The sequence below is a fragment of the Charadrius vociferus genome, unplaced genomic scaffold (genome assembly GCF_000708025.1).
Source record: "Charadrius vociferus isolate BGI_N301 unplaced genomic scaffold, ASM70802v2 scaffold147, whole genome shotgun sequence".
Classification (NCBI taxonomy): domain Eukaryota; kingdom Metazoa; phylum Chordata; class Aves; order Charadriiformes; family Charadriidae; genus Charadrius; species Charadrius vociferus.
In genome coordinates this window covers 1,008,796-1,033,350 of record NW_009649570.1, presented here as the reverse complement: position 1 = coordinate 1,033,350, position 24,555 = coordinate 1,008,796, and the positions used below count along the sequence as shown (strand labels likewise).

General features: G+C 38.8%; 1 protein-coding gene across 1 annotated transcript in view; it reads right to left on the bottom strand.

The window, feature by feature from the left end:
- The window catches only part of COL3A1 (collagen, type III, alpha 1), a 52,670-nt gene extending 29,234 nt beyond the window's left edge, over positions 1-23,436 (bottom strand). Inside the window, exons 1-6 of the mRNA XM_009890217.1 lie at positions 23,241-23,436; positions 14,846-14,854; positions 5,438-5,637; positions 3,581-3,619; positions 3,219-3,335; positions 1,031-1,102 (exon numbers count right to left, since the gene is read on the bottom strand). Of these exons, the coding sequence (XP_009888519.1) occupies positions 1,031-1,102; positions 3,219-3,335; positions 3,581-3,619; positions 5,438-5,637; positions 14,846-14,854; positions 23,241-23,319 (516 nt within the window). The 5' untranslated portion in view covers positions 23,320-23,436. The remainder of the gene's footprint in view (positions 1-1,030; positions 1,103-3,218; positions 3,336-3,580; positions 3,620-5,437; positions 5,638-14,845; positions 14,855-23,240) is intronic.
- Positions 23,437-24,555: the final 1,119 nt, after the last annotated feature.

The following is a 24,555-nucleotide window of genomic DNA, read 5'->3' as shown; positions in this document are numbered from 1 at the left end:
CTATTTTCAGGAAAAACAGCTGGCATGATTAGTAAAATTTATCTCCTGAGATGATCTGATGGAACCCTGAGAAATGACACGTTTGCTTGGAACTGCCTTGATATGTTACAACACGTGATTCCCAAACCTTGTTATGCAGCATTGGACTGAAAATAATGATTACGCTTAATGAAGCAGCAGCCAATTTCAAATAATAGCAATTCACCACGTCCTCTATATAGCAGATTGCCTGAATCAAGAACGCTCCATATCATCGGTGGTGAATATCTCTAAATCCCAGTGCCTAAAAGGAAAATGATGAGGTACAACATTTAAATTTATTTTATAGGGGAAGCACAGCTCATGCACAACTCTTTAAGGCAATCCATGTTTTATCTCACTAAAAAAATGGTGAAAAGCTTGGGCCAGCAAGGCCTAGCAGGCAGATGCAGCATCCTTAGTACACAGTCTGAACAGCTGTGGGTAAAAAAAAAAAAGGATAACTGTAAAAAGAAAAAGTGAAAAGCTTTTGACTGTTTCTGGGGTGAACAAAAGATTACAAGAGGGGTTCACTCACTTGTAATCAGGCAAATTTGAGTTTTGGAAAAGTAAACAAGTATGGAGTATCATACAGAGTAAAGACAGGATGCTGCTGAATGGATAAAGGAAGATTAGGGGCAGTGGAAGAGGTAAAAAAGTGGTGGGAAGGAGGGAAGCAATTAGAATATCAAAGCAGATAAGTGAGGGAGAAAGGGATAAATGTTTAAGTGGTGTAAGCAAGTGAATCAGAGACAGATTAGGAAAAAGAAGGTAAGAAAAAGAAGAAAGAGACAGAAAAGGCAAAACCCCCAGATAATCTATAGTTACTTTCTAGAATGATACTGCCAAGAAAACTGCTGCCTTACATTGCAATCCACTTGCAGGCAACAATTAAATTAAAACTTATCTTGTTAAATTAAAATCAGGATACATACACATCCAAGGTATAATCTACAAGCAGAAAATTTGTCCTTAAAAGAAAAAGGACAGAAAAAAGGCTATATCATCTTACAATGGGCTGTGGGTAACCGATACCAGCTGAACCGGCCTTCACATCATAGGAATCATACTGTGGAGAAAAACTCTGTAAAAGAAATAGAGAAAAACAGAAAGGAAAGAAAAAAAAAGAAAAAAAAAAGAAAGAAAAAAGAAAAAAGGTGATTGCTACATATCAAATAAGTCTTCTTACATTGGTATGGTAAATGTATGGAAATAACTCATTTGTATCTATTGACTAGTACTTGTTTGACATATAGCTGCCATATATTTAAATCATCCATAAGAGAATATCTTTCTTTTGTGGTCATGGTAACATTAGCTCCCTACACTGTGCGCATCCAGTTTTCATCTTAACAGCTGGGCCTCATCTGAACCAAAAAATTATAATTTTCTCTCCTCTTATTCTTGTTTGAATCCTTTTAAGCTTTGCCCCCATTTTCTTTATCAGTCTCTTTTCTGTTGGACTTCATTGTTACTCAAGGAAGTTGATGAAGTGTTTTCTGTTACACTAAAGAATGCAACAGTTTATTATCATTTTCCTAATTTCTGTTACCTGTGATTAATGAATGTCTCATTTCAGAGTATTTGGTAGCAAAAAATCTCTTAACTGTGTGTAAGTCTGTCCTTCCCTGAATTTATTTTACATCATGCATGGGAACTTAACACATCTCAGAAAACTGAGTTTCACACTTTGTTCCTAATTCCATTTTCCATCTTTCTCCTTTCCTGTTCACTATATCACTCCAAGTAATTCAAATACAATCACACTTTTGAGCCCAAGCAGCCGAGCCCCAATGCTTTTGACAATTTATCTTGAAACAAACGGAAGCTCAGTCCAAGGCATGGAGTGAAAACATTTCCTGTGGGCCTTTCTGAGAGCAGATAGCATCTTTGACACACCCATTTACATAAAATACTCTTTAAAAACCCCTACAAATTCTACAGTCAGAATTTCCATGTCAGCCTTTTAATTGGCGTATGTTGATGTTATTACGCAGATGTTAGCAAACTTAGTTGAATAATACGGCATAAATGCAGTTTATGCATTAATGGCACATAAGTGGTTGAGCAGAAAAGGTTGCATACTTGCACCGTTCTGCCTGGTAATCCAAACCACTGTGGACCCAGCTCCTTCGCTGACCAGGTATGAGATGACTCCTGTGCTACTGTGATATCAACCCTCTCATCAGGACAGCGAGTTGACCCTCTCAACAGCACATCTTTGATACAGCATTGGAGTGAGTGACTAATTCAGCCTGTCATCCTCTCCTGTGTCTGCATCTGCCAACCCAAACCCAGTAGCTCTCTTGGTGTGTTACTGTGGTGTGCCTTGAGACTGATTAACCGACCCATGCGTACCTCTCCCAGAAGCTCAGTCCTTCAGATGCAGTCCCTTTCAGAACTGAATAGAACCAAGACATCTTTCCTTAGTTTTTGGCTTACCTGGGAGTGGGAAGCGTACATGGAGCTACAAACAGTGGCCTATGTTCAAAGTTAGCAATTATTTTAACATATGATTTTTAACAGTTTTGTGGTAAAGCAATCGCAGCTTGTAAAGCCAGGCTTGCTGGATTGCGTGGAAGATGATGTCATCTCTTAACAAAGCGCCAGCTGTGGCTCAGCTCCCTTAACGAATCCAACTGCACAGAAACTTTAGTTCAAATTAGATCTCTTGCTGAGTCTGCTCAAGTCTTCAGAAGAGAATTCAAGATTCGGTGGGCCAGAAATAAAGAGGGAGTATGAAAAATTGCACTTACATGGCACTCCACTGCAAGCAGAGGACCTGTGATTTGGTCTAGTCTCCTGGGAATATTTCTTTATTAAACATGCATTGGATAAAATACAGTAAAAGAGTACCCTAACCATTAAGCTTGAGAGGACATAATTCCTCCTGCACACTTTTTTTTCTGATCAGATTATTTCTGATTTAAATAAGTCCTTCATCAGATCTGGCACCAAGAGTTTTAAAAAATAAGATAAGGCAGAGATTTAATTGCACTCCAGCCAAAATTGGTGGACAAAATCCCCCCCAAACCAACAAAAACCCACCTACCACTCAGCTGCGTTTTTCAAAGGCACAAATAAGAGACACATGCCATTGAAAGCAATGTATGTGTGAAGGCACAAGGGATGGGTGCCTGCAGTATTGCTTTGTATGCTTATGAGCAACAAGGTAGAAACTGCACATAATGATGACTTACACCGCCGCTTATACTAGGACACGACTGGCAGATCCCAGGGGGGCCAGGAGCTCCAGGAGTCCCTGGCTGTCCTGGAGGCCCAGGGGCACCGTTTCTGCCTGGAACCCCAGGAGAACCCTGCAAAGACACAAACAGAGCAGATACAGATGTCAGCACTTGCCTCCAACTGTGAGAGCATCTCAGACAAATCCTTCCATTCATACGGAAGTCTGTGTGATTATGGTGTGAAACTTGCTCTATTAGACATGACTAAGACCACAACAAAACATTCAGGAAAGACATAGTAGACAAAATTCACACAGGGAAACACTGGCTTTTGATTTTGTTAGCTTCCTTGGGAAAAAAAAGAAAGCTGCACTTACAGGGTCTCCTTTGGGTCCTCGGCTGACTACTCCAGGAGTCTAGAAAAAAAGGAAAAGTAATTAAATTACGAAATAAAAAAACAAACTAACCCGAAAAACTCAATATATGTGTATATATATATATAAAAAAAGAAGAGTAAAACACATTTAAACATTGGAATACAGTTTTATCAAATGAATTCAATTTATTCTTATTCAGTCTATTTAAAAGTTGTGGGGGTTTTGGTCAGTCTTTCATCTGTATTTTCACAGTTCATCCATAAAGATACACCTCTCCTATAGGCAAAATCATGGCACTAATGAAGTCAGTAGAGCTTTGCCATTGAATACAAGGGTGACAGAAGTCCACTGTGGAAAGCTGTAAGGGACAGTTTTCTTGTATCCTTCTCAGTCTAGCATCTTAAGTGCAATAATGTAGCTAATTTTAATTTCTCAGGTCTACACCTCCAATTTATTTATTTTTTCAATTAATCATTCAGTTACATGTTACTATCTGGATTCTCAGAAGAGTTTTTGTCTTCAGGTGCTAGTGGTAGCAAAGAATATACAGCTGAAACTATCTTGTATCTTCCAAGGTGGCATTTCCCTATACACCATCCAAGGACAGCTTCCAGTGGGCTGACCAAACTCTTATATATCGAAGACTGAGGCTGGAGGAAGTAGTCCACGTGTCCTTTATTATCAGGAACCTCAGAACTGACAGAATAGTCCCTGGACTCAACAAGAGAGGGAGCTGTGCTTAAATCTCCAGCATGCTCGTATGTACCACTAATTTACACCTCTAAAACTGTTCAGTGAAGTAGCTCAGGTAGTCCTGGAAGCAGCAGAGTTGCACAAGCATGGTGCAACTAACACTAGGTGACATGTTTGTATATGACGTTTCATGTTTCAGCAGATATACTATAGAGCTGCAGAAATACCTCTCCTCCCTTCCTCTTCCATATACGCGTCTCTTTCACTCACTTCTTTTATCTTCTGGATAAGAATCTTCAATGTGCTTTATGTACTTTAACAGAATCTCATGGATCTTAAACAAGGATGAAATGTTCGGATAACCTTAGAGCTCAGTATAGCTGGCTCCCTCACTGAATTGGTTTAGTCAGGGGACTTGGCATGCACTAACATTCTTGATTTTCCTGAGGTTAAGTTGCTGTAAGTGGTTTAGATAATGTTGGTGCCTAAAACAAGATGGTGATAAATTAGGGAAGTAGGGCTTGATTCACCTTTCCTTTACAGGGCATTAACCAGCAATAACTCTGCAAAAGGAAATTTACTCTGTGATGATGTAGAATTGAATTGATAAGAAATGTAGACTCGTGGTATGCTGTGAAAACTGTCTAACTTTCTTTAACTCTGTGTTGGTATTAGTTTTATGGATATAGATTGAGAGTGCAGTCAACAAATGAGCTGTTTGCGCTATTCCTGTGCTTCTCTGTAAAATGAAAAATGTAATGACTAATTGTAGCCCTCTGTCCCTTTCTACTATTTATCTGTGCCCGTTGTCTATGTAAAACTGGGTGAAGGACTTCATGCTTTCAGCTGCATAACTGAAAGGACTAACAAGTATTTTAGCAGATCCAGTACCAATTCTCTGACAGAATACAGAAGTATTTTTGAATTTAATAAAAAAAAAAAAAAACAAAACCCAAACCCAAAACCCAAACCGTGACAGTTCAAGCTGGGTTTTTATTTGATTTGGCAAAATTTGCCCATCCTAAGTTTTTGCCTAGAGTCAGAAAGTGACTAAATTAGCATTTAAAGAAAAGTGTTTAAAAGCATCTAAAAGAAAACAAATTGCGGTTGACAGGGATCAAGAAGGTGGCAACAACAAAGTAACAACATTGAGGACAAACTTACTGTTGTAGGTTGTGGTGTTGTTTGTGGACAAACTGGACAGCACTCTCCAAAGGGAATCTCTGGGTTGGGACAGTCCAGCTCCTGATCATCACAGATGATGTCATCGCACAGAACAGATCCCGAGTCACACACGCAGATTTGGCATGGCTCTGGTTTCCAAACATCCCTGTCAGCATAAACCTGCCCAAGATGGGTACATCCTGCAACTGGAAAGAAAGACAAAATAGTGTTCAATATTATTTCAAATGTGTTTTCCAAATCAAAGATGAATAATGTGAAAGCTGTTGAGTAGTCTGTTTTGTTTTCTACTGTAATATAGTTTATACATGTGAAGTAAAAGGCTAAATACTTCAGACACTGGGAGGATGTGTTACATTAATTGCAGAGTCTGCTCTGAATCTATAAATAGACATCAATGGAAATCTCCTGGAGCTGATACAAAGCCCAATTAAATCTGTGATAATCTTCCATCTCGAGTAATTTTAGTGTCAGACTGAATTACTGTGTAATTAGCAATTGAATTCTCTGCTGCAGCTAAAAAGCAAATGTGCCAAATCTCTCAAACAAGTGTATCATTGACCCCCATGTGCCAACGTGAGCACTTACACATGGATGCAGACTAAGCTGTCTGTCCAGCACAAACCCTTGTCACTAGCATCCTGCATTAATAGCTAGCACAAAGTGTTTTTTGAAAGCCACCATATGTGATAGATCTAAAAGAATGTTCACATTAATTGCCCAAATGGTTTGCAATTAATGTGTCATCTGGCCTGCTCAAATGTTACGAATGTTGGTATTTTCAGAAAAAGCATTGTTCATCTGTAATAGTTATGGCTTTGTGAATTCCTTCCAGCAGCTATTCTACTGATCAAATTTGTTGTAATGAATTTGAAGAGACTAGTGAAAACCAGCCTCAAACATTAAATTTTGGGTTTGTATTTTCTTAGAGAAACAAGATCCAGAAAGCCTGGTCATTTAAGAAACTAATATGAAAATAACACTACAAAGTTAGACAAGCTCCTTGAAGTTTTGTAGTTGTTAGAAGTCTCAGATTACAAATGTAAGTATCAGTGAATGTCTTGAGTAATGAATAAGATTTTTTCCATAAATAATTCAAATTCATGCAGTTTACAAACACAAAATTCTGGACAAAGAGCTATTTGTGTACCTACATCATCCTTAACACTTTAATATCAGAAGTTACTTGCTACATATCACCCTTCAAAAAGAAAAAAAATCTCCAAAAGATGTAATTCAAAGCTCTGACATTAAAATTACCACTGGGTCCAGACAGAAAAATCTGAATGCCATCAAATTGTTGTAATGGTCATCATTATGTACGAGACTGAGTGTAAACATGTAGTACAGTCCATTCCTATGGGTTATGCAGTCCTTTTTTTTTTCCCTCACATGCAGCATCTTTCATCTTTGTTTTTTCTCTTTACCACTACTGTGTTAGTACACAGGTCCCTTTTTTCTTGTTACAGTCTTTGTTTTAATTTCTCTCTGTATTTGTGGGTATCCGTTTCCATACCACACCCGGCTTTTTGGTATGGTACACTCTTGGATGTGTTTCCTCTCTTCTCATGCTTCTGCTTCAGTCCCTTTTTTTCCCTCTATTCGTTTTCATTTTTCCCATAAGACATATCCTCCCTTTTCACCTTCCCTGAGTCCTCTGCATGGAACAGGAGGTCTCTTTTCCCATTTCAACCCCACTACAGGCTTTCTGCATACAACAACTTATGTTATTTCTGCACTTCATTTACAAAAGAAGCAAACAGGAAAATGTTGACTTGGGCTGACACTAATTATGATTAAGAGTTGGTTTTGACCACCAGCTTGATTAGAACAACAAGCCGCAAAAAGCTTCAAAAATCCTTTCAGACATTTTCAAGCCAACATTTTTTTCTGTGCCTGATGTTGGGCTGGGAGGCAGTATTCTACCTGCCTTTGATAACACAAAACATCTTAAAATCTAAAACATTCCAGTGGAATGTGAAAATTAACCCCCCTCAGACATTTTCTATCACTTAGAAATTTCCTTTTTGCTTTTCCCTTCGCTTCTCCACCTTTTAGACCTCACCAGAAACTTCAGATCCTGCACAAGCAAGGTGGAGAAGAACTGCTGCTTTCCAGGACAGCATCTTCTTCACACCCACCATGACACAGGGTCACAGCATCAGATGCTGCTTCAAAGGACACTGCCTAACAGCCACTACCTCTGAAGAAGATGTAGACATCCTTCCTTAGTCTGGCAAGCTAGATTTAGTTTCCAAAACACTGGCTTGGTTTCCCAGCTCTCACACTGCAGAATCATGTCAGTGGATCCCAGGCAAATAAGCTAATTCTCTGCTTAACTTATTGCTGACTGTATCTGCAAGAAACATTTTCCTCCTTTAACAAACCAGGATTTCACTGTGGGCGCTTAGGAAAAAAACAAACTGCCCAGCCTTGAAAATAGTAATGACGAATGTCTCCTGACAAGCAAGAAGGCTGAAATAAATTTTAAAAATGACAAGTGCAGTGTAATGAATGAAATATTTTTTATAGTCTCTCTAATGACTCATGAAAAAACCTGAATTATAGTGGCAAAAGCTGAGTAGCTCAGAGTACTAGTGGTTTGCTGTATACAAGAAGACCTCGAAAGCAGTATGCTGTGGGAGGCAGAATACCATCAAAGCTACTGGGGAGGTCAGAGCTTGTTATCCCTCTAAAAGGAGCTGGTTGGATACACCGTGGAGAGTACAGGTGGGCATAGATCCACTTCACCCTAGAGCAGTGTACTCAACTGTCACTCTGTTTAAGCTCTGCCCAGCTCCGCAGGTTTACACATCCTTCTCATTTACAAACATGATGAGGAGGGGAAGAGATGAGTTTTCTTTAGTTTAGGGCAAAACTTAGCTTATACATAGTTGTTAAATAAAAATACCATGATACAGATCAAAAAGAATTAATACCATTACTGTGTGCACATGTAAGGTACAGTTATATGAATTGCATACACATATAAAAATATGCATAGTGTATGCACAGTTCTGTACCCATAAGATGTGTTTGATTATTTTTGATATTCAGATTTTCAGCTCTCGGTATCCCTCTTTTTCAAAACCACAGTTTTGTTTCTTAACTATATATTTAAGACACCAAGGTTCTTATTCACTAGGAAAATCATATCCAAGAATTTGCATTTTCATATGTTATTTTTTTCTTCATCCTTACTTCATTTTCATTGATTTGTTTTGTTGGTTTTTTTATTTCCAGAGATATGATCCTTACAGTGAAGAGGACAGCTCAAATGGGGAGAAGAAAAAGGCCATCTTTCCCACATTTTTGCACTGCTGGTTAGAAAATACTCTGTTTTCAAGACGACTGTTCATTTCTGAAGCAGAAGCTTTTCTTAGTCACCAATTTTTTCACACTGAGAATACTCACCTTTCCATATTTTAGTCATCAATATCGATGAAAATAATGGAAATTTAAAATGCGTCACAAAACAACTAACATAATTTTATAGTAATAAGGAAATAAAGCAGATTTCTCTGCATTTTTACAAGGCTGTCATTCAGTGATTCTGCAGTAGATGGCATCATGTAACAGAAAGACAGACAAAAAATTGAAGACATCTGGATATAATGGCATTCATATTTGCTTCTAACTTTCTGGACATTGTTAAATGAATTAAGAAATAAGCTAGGAGAGCTGCAATGAAAATCATTGCGGCCTTTGGCAGAATCAAAGTATTAAATAGGTTTCCAAAGGAAACTTACATCTGGGAAGACTTAGTCTGTTCAAGACACCCCCTCTGTGCTCAGATGTAGATCTGTGTGTCAGCATGTTATGACATAATGCATTTTGCATTGCTCATAAAGATTAACCGTTAGCTCCAAAATCCTTTGGAAAGCTGATTTGTGCTAAAGCACTGGCAAGTAACATATAGGAATAATAAGGTTATAAAAAAGCTGACTTGCCTACTTCTAGATTTGCGGTAAAACAGTCACATACTTGCCTTAGCCAGCTTTTCTTATTGATTCCTAAACTTATACATTAGTCTAAGATTTAAAAGAACATTAGAACTCAACAGTATCTGGCTATGGCAATGCAAAACCTTATCCTTCTTCCCAAAGCCCTAAATAGCATTTCACTTCTGTGGCAGTTATTGCAATGGTTTGTTGGAAGTTCTGTCATTCTCTAATTCATTGTACAAAACATTACAGTTTAATATTTGAAAGCTTGAATAATTTTTCATTTGTGCTGTTTTACTGAGTATTCACATATTTAAAGATGTTGCTGTGAGTCGCGTTTCCCCGGGACAGCGTAAAAAGTGAAGAAAAAAAAAAAAGTAACACAGTCTTCATCATATGCTGGCATTAAATTATTTCCCATTTCCTAAGCAGACCAGCAGCTGTCTGTAAGCAGACCGATAGGGAAAGCTGAAAGGAAAATCACCATTTAGACTCAATGGACCTATAAGTGCGGTACATAAAAGAGCACAAATGTGTACAAGGGAAAACAAATATAGACATTGTAGTCCTGAAAGATGACAGATGTCATATGTGAAATAATCCCGATTCCAGTGAGGTGAATGGGAATTGGTTATCGAGTGCTATGACCTGAGAAGCTGATCTGTTTTGTAGTTGCTTTTGGCTTTGCATTTGTGCATGCGCAGTGATCGTGACTTAACCACATTTACATGGCAAAAGGAAAAAATCTCCTAATAGTATCCTCAAAAACCACAGGCTTTTCCACTTTGGCAAAAGCAAAGGTCCAGCTATTGCATTAGTAGCAGACTCACAGATCCCATTTGCAGAGATGTGACTAAATGGTTAGAAATTAAAGAACATCTTGAACTTGTCTGGTTCTGTCTCAGAAAGGGCAATAGTCCACACAGAGATGACTCATGATCCTGCAGCAGCCGCTCGATGATGGCTTGGGAAGCAAAGCTGAGGAGCTTTGATCTGCAAGAATCTGATCACAAACACAATGAGTCAAGCAAACAGTTTTTGCCGTTATTTGAAGTGAATCTGGTAAAGGCTAAAGCACTGAGATGAAGGAGGCCTTGCCTCTAAATTTGATCAGATCCAAAGTCTGCTGAAGCTAAGAAGGGTCTTTCTGTTGGTTTTTATGGACTTTAACTGTACAAAGCCTGTGCTTCTTTACTGGTTTTTGTCATTTGCTCTACGGGATGGCTGCTTCAAAAAATGGTTTACCTTTCTTCTATAGTAAATACCTCTATTTATTGTGTATTCCACCACTATTTTATACATTGTTTAACCAAAGTAGAAAGGAGATAGATTGTTAATTTTCAGTGGAAATGCTACCACTCTCACCTACACTGAGGTAGATGGAGGAATCCAACCCAGCATCTGCTGCATCACTGCTTTCCATTTACTGAGCAGAAAAGAATGTCACGGCATCTACCTCAAAGCAAAGGGTTTGGGCTCCCTGTCTGGTATTATGATGATGTTTATAAGAAAATCAAACATCCTCGTTCCATCCTGTGATCAGTAATGGAAACAAACGGACTCATAATGAACTAATTGGATTGCTGAGCCAGAATAGCCTGGTTTGTCTGCATGTTCTCCTGTCAAGTAAGTGCTGAGTACACGAAAAGTCTGAAATAGTCTGTTTCACGGGAGTTAGGAAAAGAAGTAGAAATATATGAAAAGAAATGGTTTAACAAGACATTTTTTTTCAACTGCAAGGCCTACAGACATTCTCTCAGCTGGAATTGTCATAAAACAACCAGCTAATTAATTGAATCCATTTCACACAGTGCATGAGGACATAAGGGCCAATTTGGGTGTACCTGCCTATTAGGACATTTTCAGATTTAATGGTACTGATGTAATATTTTGTATGGCTTGTCCACCATGTGATTGGAAGTATTGGGAATGAAACCTCAACTGATAAAACACTTAAAAGCAGGCTGTGAAAAATGAGAGTGGGTCTATCTTAAAAGTCCTTTCCTGCTCCATGTCCTGTAGGAGGAAGAACTGCTATCAAGTGGAATGGAAAAGGAGTATGAATGAATGGTTCGCAGACTTCCCAAGTTTCATACCATAAAGGGTGGCCACATCCTGTGCTTTCAGACTGAAACTGAAGCTTTCTTACTTCTAGGGATGCTCATCTGCCAAAAAAGCTGGCGTTTGAACAGTTCTGCCACTGCGCCAGCCCCAGACGTTTTCCTCTTTACTCTCATGCAGAGCAAGAAAAAGAAAGCAGCATAAAAGAATGCTGGTTAATCATAATATTGTACTTGTCTGTCAGAGGTATTGCAGAAAGGAGACACGCGCTGTTTCACTGGCAATGTATAGGAGTGGCTGGATTCTCAGGCAAAGGATCATTATGTCATGTAGCCAAACTGCCCGTGCTCTGAGACTCAACCAATCTGTCTTTCAGGTTACAAAATGGAAAAAAAAAACCAGGCCTGCAATGGTACAAACAAGTATTTGCATTTTAAAAAAAATCATTGCTTGTTTCCTTCATTCATCTTTATGAGCTCCAAATGCTGCAATCTTTCTGCAGATTTTTGAAATTTTAGAAATATCAGGATTAAAAATATCCTTATGGCATATTTTCTACCAAGTAAAATACAAAATGTCTTGATTTTCCTTGCAGATTATTGGCTTTTTTACTAATCTCTCAAAGTGTGATTTATGTTAAGAACTCTAATTTTTCTCCTTTATCTTCAGAGGACTATTGCTCTTCTCAAAGGTGATATGGTCTATAGTGGCTGAATCTGTCACATTGTTCTGTCTCAACATTTATGTTTCACAAACTTCTCTATTCAGGCACGCATGTTGACATCCTTGAATGATGCTCTTCATGCAATGTCTAAAGGTCACCCTGCCACATAAGCAGTGTTTTGAAAGAGGAACCAGCAATATCCCATCAGCGATATTGTTACACAACAGCCCCACTGGCTTCAGCTGGTGTCCAGTATGAAAAACAATGGCAGAAGAGTTTTCTTGTTTCAAAACTGCTAATAGGAAAACAAAGTGCAAGGAGGGATTTTCTGTTTGTTTAGTTAGTGGGGGTTGTTTTTGGCAGAACTGTCATTTCAGACTGAGTCATATGAGGGCCAGGACAGAGCAGACCACACCAGATCTATCACCTTGCTTCTTTTTGGGGGTTTCCCAGAAAATTGTTATACCTTTTTCTGAACTTATAAAAGTCATTTTGAGAAAAACATCTGGTGGACGCAAGAGGTGGTTACACCCCTTTCATTGTTAGCTATTCCTTGACAACATCATGGCCTGAATTGCTTTTTCTAAGGGAGGAAGATATTCTTGAATGACTATCTGTATTGATCACCTGGGATTTCCTCTCCCAAGTCCTCTCTCTGCAACTCAGAAAGTTACACTTATACTTCTGTCTTTTTAGCAGAGATATAGACCTCTTTTGCTATAATCTGCAGAATGTCTGTCATTCAGTCCTGATTAAGGGAATGATGAGAACCACCCTTGATTTTGCTGTGTTTTGGATCTGGTGTAAAGAACATCAACTTCTAATTATTCTGATGAGAGCTGAAGGTCTTCAGTGTCTGACAGATCAAACCTTTTAATAAGGGTAACAGTTTGCATTAGAGCAGGACACACAGCAAGTAAGAATTTCATCTTAATTCAGTGCATTCAATGCTTTTTAGAGGGACTGTTGCATAATTTTTCAGTCACTCTTCCAATTATTGGTAAAACCTCTGTGAGATTTTTCCATCCCCTCTGTCCTTATGTTAAAATATTTTTTGGCACATCACCTTTTGTGCCATTTGGTGTCACTCTAAAAATAAGCAGCAGCCTGCAATCACTTTATTTGTGGCTATTTAGCTGTGGAGCTGGCATAAATTCTTACTACTCTGCAGTAATCTGATTTTAATGTGCTGCTTGTCTTTAGAGCGAATGATGCCAAATGGCACAAAGACTTGTGTCTTAAACCAAGCAGAAACTGACATAAATTCAAGGTCTGATGAGATTAGTGATGATTTTATGGATTTGTTAGTTTCTTTAAACATACATCCTGCCCACTCCTTGGACAGTCAATGAACACTTCTACAGCAAGAGTCCAAATGTCAAGGTAATTTAATTTCAAACACTTGAACACTTCCAATTCTATTCCATAAGAAGCTGGCCTAACATATTTCTAAAGAAAAGCAAGGGCTTTATGCTCAACATTATTATGATTAATTAAGTGGAAATTATTACCAAAATCCAGCACAACATTTTGTCAGAACATTAAAAAAAGAAAAAATCACCTCCAAGGTATATCTCAAAAACATACTTCCGTGTTTCTGATTTTAGCTAGGACCAGTAATATTTTATAACATTGGAGGGTTCTTTGCAATATTTCTTGCAGTAGGTCTGTTCTGGCAAGAACAAAGGAAAACTGAAAAACTCATTGTCTACAAGCACATTTCCCAGACTGTACAACCAATCTGAGAGATCCAAAGCATCATGAAAGTGAGATTCAGCTTCTGAGCTGCTAAGTGAAAGACAACCCTTGGAAACTGATAATTGTTATTTGTTGATAATTGTTATCGTTAATTGCTCTACAAAGCACCTGTGTAAAACACTGAACTATAACTACTTAATTCAGGAATCATTAAGACTTTTGCAAGATAAAACCCGAAGGCTGTGTAGGAAAAAAAAAAGGTATGATTTTTGTTTTTCATTTCCTAACTTTGTAATTAAAACAATTTTAATCAGGTGACTAAAGTTTCAAGTGGGACATGATCTTCTCTTTCCCCTTAGCTCAGTGAGAGGGCTACCAATTTTATGCAATGCTGTTTCTGTGGTTTGCCTTGGAAGAAATCAGCTTGATTCAATGCTTCTCTCCTGAGACTGAAACAGATGGCAAATGTTACAATGCAGTACAGTACATATGGTAATATAATCTATATTTTCAGATATGTTGGACAAAGTCAGCCCCAATATAACTCCATGGCCGTAGTGAATTTACATCAGAGATGAGTAAAGCAGCAGGGGGTCAAATTCTACGTTAACATAACTCCCTGCACAATTTTATTGATTTCCCTGTAATTTCAGAAGTTGGCAGTAAATGGAAGGGTTTGGTTCTTGTATTTCATATTCCAATGACTGATTAAGGAACTCTGGTGTATTGTCTAAAGAAAAAAATCATATCTTTGGGTGCCAATAAATTAAAGGTATTTGTAATTTGGAAGGTTGGGTAAGGGGTGGGATTCTGAACACAAAGAGCATCATTAACCTAGTTTTATCTGCGAAACAGTTTGTTTTAATAATAAATTCCTTATTCCAGTTTGTACTAATTTGCCCTACATCCATTTTGGACAGTTTGTTGGATACAGATGGCAGTATTTGAAATTCTTCTTAATCTGCCTCATAGAGGATATTAAATGGCTATTTGTACACTGGATACAATGTTCTTATTGTCAACTTCCTAAGGCTACCAAAGTGAGTATTGTGAGGGTTTTCTCAGGGTACCAAAGACAAATTTCTTAACGTTGGGGCCACTTTTAAGTATCAAGTTCTATGCCTATTTTTCAAGCATGAAGACCTAAGGATCTTCCTAGCTAATTGCCTCACCAGGTGAAAATCCACACTTTTGGGGCAGGGAAGAGCCTGCAAGCACAGAGCTCGCTTTTTATTAATATCAGAGGTCAGAAGGCTTGCTACTGAAGTGGCTGCCTGAAGCCTGGCACGCGTTTAGCTCTGCCTGCTCTGTGCAGAAACAACACCTGCTGGCACAGGGTTAGAATAAATAGCGCCGCGTAGCAGAGGAGGGCTAGAACATCTTCAGCAGACACAGCCAGATCCACTAGAGTTTATCTGCCGGAGTCCTTAAAAGGCATGAGTGGAAGAGCCCAAGCCAGAGAAAATCTGATAAATGAAGAGGTTCTGTACTTTTTTTTTTAATTATTATTATTATTCATGGAGAGAAGTTTACAACTCTCTTTCTCTCTTTGGCTGCTCTAACAGGAAAAGAATCAGTTGGACTCGAATGCCTCTTCTTTCCTTTTTCTTCCCCTCTCCCCCCAATATTTATGCTTTTCTTTTCATACAAAAAAAAGGAATCTACAAAGAGGACCACCCTGCCGACGACTAAGCCACCAACAGGCTTGGAATATTGTGCAAAGAATCTTCGAAATGTCTGAGCAGATTTCAATTACTCTTTTCAAAGATTTGCAATTCCCACTACACAGCCTATTGTTTGCTTTCACTAGGACATTCTTCTCTTAAACAGCTGGCACAGAACGACTACTGCTCTGTAGGGAAACGAGCAAACAAAATACAGTAGATTTAAAGCCAAACACGGAAAAAATATAAATTTTTTCTATAGAGCCTCTCATGAACATAGAAGTGTTTTCCAAGATAATATGAATTCCATTTTCACTGCTTATTGCTGAAGAAAAGCATGGGGGATGTAGTTCATTCTCCTTTGATGCTCAGCATGGCTATTACACTGAACATCAAAGGAACAATGAGCGATGCTTCCCATATTTTCCATTAACTGTGTTTGTGTGAGCAATTGTTTCTCTTGTGTTTGTTTGAAAAAGAAGCTGCAGTTTTGCCTTTGCCTCTTTTCCTAAAAGAAAACAGAAAGAAGGAAAAGAGACAGAAGAAAAAGAAGAAGAAGAAGCACAAAGGGAAAGAAGAGAGGTAAAGAGGTTTGCAGCAGACAGCCTGCTAATGAACCGACTGGTAAATGGGCGTGAATTGTGGAGAACTTCAGTGGGAACTAATTATGTCCAGAAGTTTCCCAAGAACTGCCAGTGTCAAATTGCTGTGGGAGGTAGTTTCCAGACATAGATCATCCTTTTGTGTCTACTGCTGCAAAGGTGCATAGGGTGTTCCTGCGACTTTGCTGCTCTTCGCAGTGCCGGGGCTGGGAATAAAGCAGTGCCTAAAACCACCATTGCAGCCCCCAGAAGTTTTGCACGTGGAAGGAAATCTTTTGCTGCCCAGCAGGAGAGCAGAGGTGCTTGTGCCACCCTCCAGGGCCGGATGCTCAGCGACTGAAAGAGAAAACCAGCAGCAGAAAGGGGTGGGTCTTCTGTGGTTGCGGGTAGCTTTGTCTTACACTGAAGGCCATTCTGGTACAAACTCAGTTAAAGTCTCAAATCTACAAGTCACATCCCCAATTTCTTGAAAGTCATTTTGGTGCCCCTTTAGCTATAAAAGAAGGCCTAGGTTTTTAAAATAACAAAACACATTCAGCCTTAAAATATATAACTTTCCATTATCATCACATTCTTCCTGTTCAAGGACCTGTGCCTGCTTTCTCCTCCCTGGCAGACATTTCTTCACAGAGTACTTGCGTGAATCAAAGCAAGACAAAAATGTGCAGACATTGTTAAAGGATGTACCGTTTTCACTCTCATTCTGATAGTTCATGTTTAAATGAAGGGTTTGACGTAAATGAGGGAAAATGGAAGTAGTCTCTTAGCTAATCTGAAAGGAATCTCTTCTGCTGCACTTTCACTAAACAAAGCCAGAAGTCCCAGAGCTGAAGTTTATCCAAACTAAAGCCAGCAAAAGGTTGTTGTTGGAGGGGGTTATATCATGTTTTCCATTGTCATTTTGACATGAAACAGGCAGAGGCTTCAACTTTGCAAACTCAGAGACAAGAAGATTGGCTCTGAAGTGAAAATAAATAAATAAAAGCAGTGCTGGAAGTAGGTTAGGTTTACTCAAAGCAAAATGGAGAGAACCTTTCCTATGAAATACAAGACGAGAAAAAATAATGACTGCTTGAAAACATAAATGCAAAATATAATTTACTATGCCTCTGTGTAAAAGATGTATTGGTCTACAGTCACCGATGGAACTCATTCCTCCTTGCACCATTCTGGCATTTAAAATAGGATAAGCACAACTCTCTCTCTGTTATACTTACAGAAGAGACTTTCTGACTCCTGTAATATGTAATTTTTTACTGCTTGTGACAATTACCAGTTCATCAGCCACAGCGAGGAGCAATGTAAGGGTTAATCTTTGAAATTGTTTTACAGTCTCGAAGTAATGTGAGAAATACTAATGGCACGGTCCCTACACATAAATATAGGAATCTTATTTCCCTGAAAGACAAAGTGTCTGATTGTGCTGAATGGAGAAAGATCAGGAAATTCTGTGGGAAGTCCTTATAGATTTTTCCACAGACAAAGCATCTCTTGTCAGGGAAGCCATGGAGAAGATGGAAAATAAAGCCTCACAAACCCTGTGCATTGAAAGACTCAACAGAAGAAAGAAAATCCATAGAGGAGTAGCTGTCCTGCAGCAGTAACTAAGCCAGAGCATGGGCTCCCGAATCTAGTAGCAGCATGGCTCTGGGAAGCCAACTGCTGTGAGTCACCATGCAGCATCTCTGTAACAGCCCTACATAGTCTCCTCTCCAGGGGACATCCACTGGATCCCCTGGGCTGGAGATGGGCAGCATGCTGAGGGTCAGGGACTGCAGCTTTCTTCTGCACCCAGCCACACTCCCCTCAACAGCCGAAGGTACAGAAGCGAAATAACACTTCTTACATCATTCCCGGAGTACTCACTACAAGGGTCTATTATCATGGATATGTCAGAGGAGGGGTAGGCTGGTAAAATGTTGCAGCAGCTAAAATAATAAAACTAAAATTTTAGTTCCATTTTGAGTTGAAGGTTATTTATCACCTGCCAAAAACCAAAATCAGAACGTCTCAAAACTGCGGACACACAGGTGGTAGGTACTGAGCTCTAAACCAAGTTAAAGTTGTGCAATCTACAATTTACCAAACTACCACAAGGAGAATGAACTAAAAGTTGTCATGCTGAATCAGAAAAGATTTTATTATACCCTTTTCAAGTTTGAATATTTTTTTTTGGGTGTTGCCAATAATAAATTGAATTTTGCTGTACCACATCGAATTTCTGCAATGATGTGGGAATCTAATCCAGTTACTTCATGACCAAAAAACCCCATTTTTTTAAACAACATATCTTTACCATTGCCAAGCGTTTTCCTTTTCTTAGCTGAGATCTTTTGCCCAGTTTCTTAAACAAGCATGACTAAAAGACAGCATAACTGGAGTATTAATGGACATGACCATTGCACTAATTTCCACTTCTGTGGGTTTTGATGAATTATTACTTCAGACCAACCTATTAAAACTTGCAACTGTTGCAGCAGCTGTGGCTTGTGCTCTTCTCCAGACTAATAACTTACCATAAAAACATCAGGAACAATATAGTTTTCACGCTGCCCGCTAGCCTGGGAAAGCACTCTTTGTTATTGTTTCCCCCTACTGGTAGGCTGAACCTTTCAACTTTGGGGAGGTTGCTTTTAATCCAAAATGCTAAATGACAGTCCACATCATTTCCGTTACTGACCTACAGCATACTTTCCCAATTAGGAGGCCAGGTATGTCCCATTTTCTGCACATTTCTGATTAAAACAAGGTTCAAACAACATTAGCACACAACTGGGACAATGACTAATAGATCCATGTGAGTCTGGTTTATCAGCCAGTCTGTGAAACAAAAAAGTGACAGTAATACACTCCTTTCTTTCTCTTGAATAGCATTAATTAAAACTAACACCCAGCTCTTGTGTAAGGCTGGCATCAGCTAAGATTTTGCAAGTGACACCTGGCTGCCTATTTCAAACCTCAAGACTTTGGCAGAAGCTGGAAGAGGAAATAGGATCTGCTTGTAATCTGCAGCACTAAGGAGGGAGCAAATGTAATGACTCTGACTGAGGATTCAACAGTAATATTTGTGCCAGAGACAGCACCCTTCTACCTCTGCCTCTTCCCCCTCTAGCAAAGCAGTGGATAGTTCCAACTCCACCTCCTCTTTAAAAAAAATCAGTCTACATTGATTTGGTCTCAAATCAAAAACAAATCTGGAAAATAATGACAGGGATATATAATGGTCTCATTTTCCTAAGGCTAATGTCTTCCAGGGATGTGTGATCTAAAATGTGTTTATGAAATTTGTCATATTTCCAAGAACATATATATAATGTTTAGAGGGGGTGGATTCCCTAGGCTTTCATTTAGCATGATTTTTCCAGACCAGAAAGGAATGTTTCAATTTTCCTCAGCATATCCTTGCCTGCCGTGTGCTTGGTAAAAAACAGTTAGGTAAAATGGAAGAAGAACAGTAGAGCCCTGATCTTCCATACCTTCACACAGTCCAGGTTACTTATGATGGTGTAATTATCTGTTGGCACACAGATATGCATCATCTGGTTTTACCTTCAAAACTCTGGAGAGCAACTTTTCTGTGTTACCAAAACCTTTAAGGAAAGACTGTCATTAGCATTACCCTTAAACTAGCTAATTTGTCAACAAAGAATGCATATGTGCAGTGTTGCATACAGGTGAGCACTAAAAATGTCAGTCTGGCAGTCTCACAAATACACTGCATCTGGGCAGTACCCATCTACTTCATCCCTATCTAATCATTTTCAATTAATAAAAGAAGAAAGCAAAATGGCTAAACCAAGCTGCTTACAAGTTTTCCTAAAATATCGTCCTTCTTGTCTGGGGGATCAGAAGTGGGTGCTCAGCATAAAGAGTTCTTTGCATGCTGCCTCCTGAATCCTACATGTAATGGTTACATTTCATTTTAAAACTGCAATTTGTGACTGAAAGTAATACAAAAGGTCAATAAGTCTTCTCAAGAGATATTTTAGGATTCAGTCATTACTTCAGAAACGAGCTTCCTGACCAAACATTCAAGATAATACTTACATTACTAGGAAAACACTTTAGAGCAAAAAATTATTTGGAATAATAATGAAGGGTTTCTGTCTCTGGTCTCACATTGCTTTTAGAGAAGTAGAGTTTTCCTGATGACCTCAGTGAAGTTCCTCAAGACTATAGGGTGTACATATGAGGTGTCACATTCCAGGTGACTGAGATGTCCCTTACCCGTCTCAGATGCAGCTGAGACAGGCCCAAATCCATCTGACCTCCTTTTTGGCACCGATGTGAGCAGGGCTGTGCACGTGCTTCCTTTTTAGTCAGTGGAAACTGCCAAATACCTCCAGTCTGTCTAGCTAAAATTTATGCTGTCTTCTGGAAGTAGCTGTCTAGATTGACTCCACAAACAAAAGATAAATGGTATGACTGTAGGCCGTACGGCCTGTGAATGCTTGCACAAATCATGCTGGCTGGGGAGAGGATGGATTTCTTTCCCAAAGAAGCATCCAAAGTTCTTGTACTTTTTGGTAGTTTAATATGCAGGGTGTAAAAGTGCCTTCAAATGGTGGAACCGAATATACGTTTCTGGAATCTGAATCATCTGTCATATCTGAAACACCAGCTTCATGCCATGTCAGCCACCAGGAGACATTTTATCTTGAATATGGTCAGGGCTTGCAAACGCCTTACAGTAACTTGACACAAGTCAGAAAACCTGAATTGTGTTAAGGTGAATTCATTTGCAGGCTAAAAGCATTCTAGTGAGTTGCCAGGACATACAGCTTTTGTTCATGGCAGTCACAGAAAATTCCTTGATCCTGAGCTTTTGAAGAGGTTCAACCTGAGGCTGTACTCAAATCTCCATTCCTAGTTATTACAGCAAGACAAAGAAACACATAGCCCAGAGGTACATCTGACTATCCTAAACTTAGTGTATACTGAGTGGTTTCCTTAATATCTTGCCAAGTCTTGTCTCCTGGCAGGCTTTCCCAAGGAAAATTTTATATTGACTTACATTTGATACTAACCATATAAACATTTTTCTTGACAAGAGAGAACATTTTAGCATGTCTGGAAATTCTCTTTTGAATTGTGGAAAATTTGGCTTCTCAGTCCATCACTGCCCTGCACATGAATTAGTGATGGTAACAAAACTCCTTCAATTATTACTTTCTGTGAGAAATGCATATTCAAATGTGTGGAAAGGAACAGAGAGGACAGAATTTGATATTTTAAGGGATAACTAGTATTTTATCAGTCTCTGTGTAACCTCACTCCTGTAAGTAGTATGGAAGTTAGCCCAGTAAGGAAATGTTACTACACCATGAAACAGGAATGCGGCAGAGAACTGAGAATACTCCCTCACACTTCATTTGTATATTGTTCTTCTACCCCAGATTTACCATTTTTTGAGTTAAATATGTGTTGCACCTCAGAAATGTCCAGGGTTACAACCAGAGTGAGGAAAAGAGACCTGGCACTCAGGGGGGATTTGTTTATTGGCAGAAATAAAACTGATGTTCCTTTTTATATTGGATGGTCCCTTAGCCCTTATCCCTCTGAAGATATATATATAGTGCATATTAAATATATGCAATATGTATATTATTTGCTGCTGTAAGCAGAGAAAACTCACAGCGTACATTTGCTCAAATTTTATAATATTTTCTTCACAGGATTACTGAAGTGACAGTTTATATACTGGAAAAGTAGAAACAGAAAAACATCAGTTCACAGTATATTATGCTTATCCTCTACAGAACATCTTTATATGCGGTTTGGTTTTTGTTTCTTTGTTGGTTTTTATTTTTTTCTTAAGATACTTTACAAGGCTCAGCCTGTGTCTGTGCTTGGCGGGGGGAGGCTGGTATTTGGGCACGCTGCTGTTGCAGATGATGTTACCTGATTTGCTCATGCACAGAGTCTCCTGAGCTCCAACTACTCCACTACCAACAGCCTGCTGGTGGACTCACGGTCACCCCCTTGGCAGAGGTGCCTTTCCAGGTATGCTGAGGCAGAGAGATTTGCCATGAAATGGCTAACGTAATCATTTTCATTATTTGTATCATACAGACCAGGGTAGGGTGTGGTTTAAAAGGCATTTGGCTTTCCTGTGCTGCACTACAGTTTATTTGGCTGCTGCTTATCAAGTTATTTGTGAAGTTATTAATTGCCTTGATGCAGGAATAAATACATCACGGATCTTTTATATTTACAAGAAATAAAAATCTTTTATCTTAAGGAAGGTCTGGTTTACAAGGTCTGGCGAGCAGGAACAGAGCACATCCAAAAAAGGTCAGCTGTACTTGTGGAATGTCATCTGTTTAACTTAAATACTCATACCACAATTATCTTCACTCTAAGTTGAATTATTGTTTACAAAGTATTTTTTCCCCTCTGAATTCCATGTTCATTTGGTTTTTGGTGTTCTCACTCTCTGTAAACATGCACACACATAACTTGCATGGACTCCCAGATACCATCAGCTGCTAATCAGTCTCATGAGGGACCGAAACAGCCCACAGATGCACAATTCAAACTATTTCAGCTGAGGGAATTAATTTACCCTCCTGCTTTATGTCAAAGTAAAAATCCCATAAGCTGACATATTTTCATATATCGCTCTTAAAAACTGTTTCATCAAAACTGGTTAGAATTTTAAGGCTGTTTTCTGCATGCAAGTTGTTTAAACAAACCCCCATGCTGCCAGCAGAAAACATACAAGTACAAAGGAGAACTCCAAATAAAAAAGCTGGAAGCAAAGACTTATTGCTTGTGACAAATAACTTCCAGGCAGCACAGAGCTAACAGTTAAAATGTTATTCCAAGAGTTAAAAGAAATAGTTTAAAAAACTCTCTGGTGTCTGTAATAGGAAAACAAGTAAGAACAAGAACAAATGCAGCTAAGGCAGACAGCCCTGTACAGTCCTTTTAACCACAGAAGAAAGCAAAGCGAAGAGAAACCTTTGGGATGGTAATGCAAACTCCTGCAGCTTTCAGCTTCAGCATTAAATATCTGACTCTGCTGAATTAGTGAAGGAAAAGTGTTCTGGTGAGATTTGTGAACGCACATTTCTTACAAGCTATTAAAATAATTGGTGAAAATAAAAATAAAATAAAAACATTAAATCATAAGAAGCTTGAATTACTCACCGTCTTGTTGTGCCAAAATAACTGAGGGTTGAAACACGGCAAGAATGAGCAAAGTTACTTTTTGCACAAAGCTCATCATATCTAAATATTAGACATGAGACTCTCTGTGCAAAAATAAAAATGGGGGGGGGGGAAATCTATTCAAAATAGCAACATCGGTTGTTCCCTGCCCTTCCAGCACCGGGCCATGTACAGAACTCAGCCACAAGCATTCCCCAGCTTTGGCCTTAAATAGGAAAAAAATTGGCTTACTTTACTTTTCCACCCCCTTTACTGAAACATGAGAAGAAGACCCATCCCCTAACAGTAAATGAATGATTAATATTTCTCTTGGCTTTACAGAAGAAGAAAGTCAACTAAACAAGATACACAGCACATCTGGAACTTTTGTGTGCATACGAAATACACACTGAGACTGTATATGAATAGTTAGTGTCCGCTGTATGTGAGATATGTGCATGTGAAAAAAGAAGTCCTGTGGCAAAGCCTCTGTGGTAAAGCATTTTTTCATGTTAATTAGGAGTAAATGGGTACAGCCCAAGGAGGATTTTTAATTCTTAGTGCTCCCTAACAAAGATAATAGGTAAGTACCTGATGTGACTGCACAAACTGAAAGAATTCCAAAAGTGGAGGAGCAAACCTGGGTATTTCTGTTGATGAGCAATCAGAGTTAATGAAAGGGAGGCCTGAAAATTGCAACACTTCTGTTCCAGTGCTTTTCTCACCATCTCTGCCTCACACTGTGATTTTCTGTGACCTGGGGAGAAAGCAAACATAAAACAAAATTATGAATAAAACAAGATCCCAAATCAGATAGACCCATCTCCCAAACTAAAACTTCTCAAATAATTCAGTTTGATGCTGTCGTTACAGCATTTGAAAGGAATGCAGAACAAGAAGCACCTTTTTCTTTACTGTTTGCTCCTCAAACAAGAAGGTAGAGCAGACAAAAAGAAAGAGAAATCTCAAGACTCCTAATCCCTCCTAGTTCTTTCTTTATTCCATACAAAACTTTACTGAGAACAGAACGCACAAACTTATTTTCCAAGTAATATGGCTTAAGCAGGTTTTGTTATAAATGTAGGAATGTAGCTTTAAGTACAAGTTTGGGAGGCTCCAAAGTGAATGCAGAAAGCTGTCACAGCGTGCATCTCTGCTAAAACAATGACCAAACTAATTGCTGCTTTCAGTCAATAATTTGATCCAGGTCATTAACCGCAGGAGTGCTCATTCATTTGTTCTTAAGTGTTGCTGAGATTACAGTGACCCAGGGAACCATCTCTCCTATCAATAATTCATTAATGTCATGAGCTGC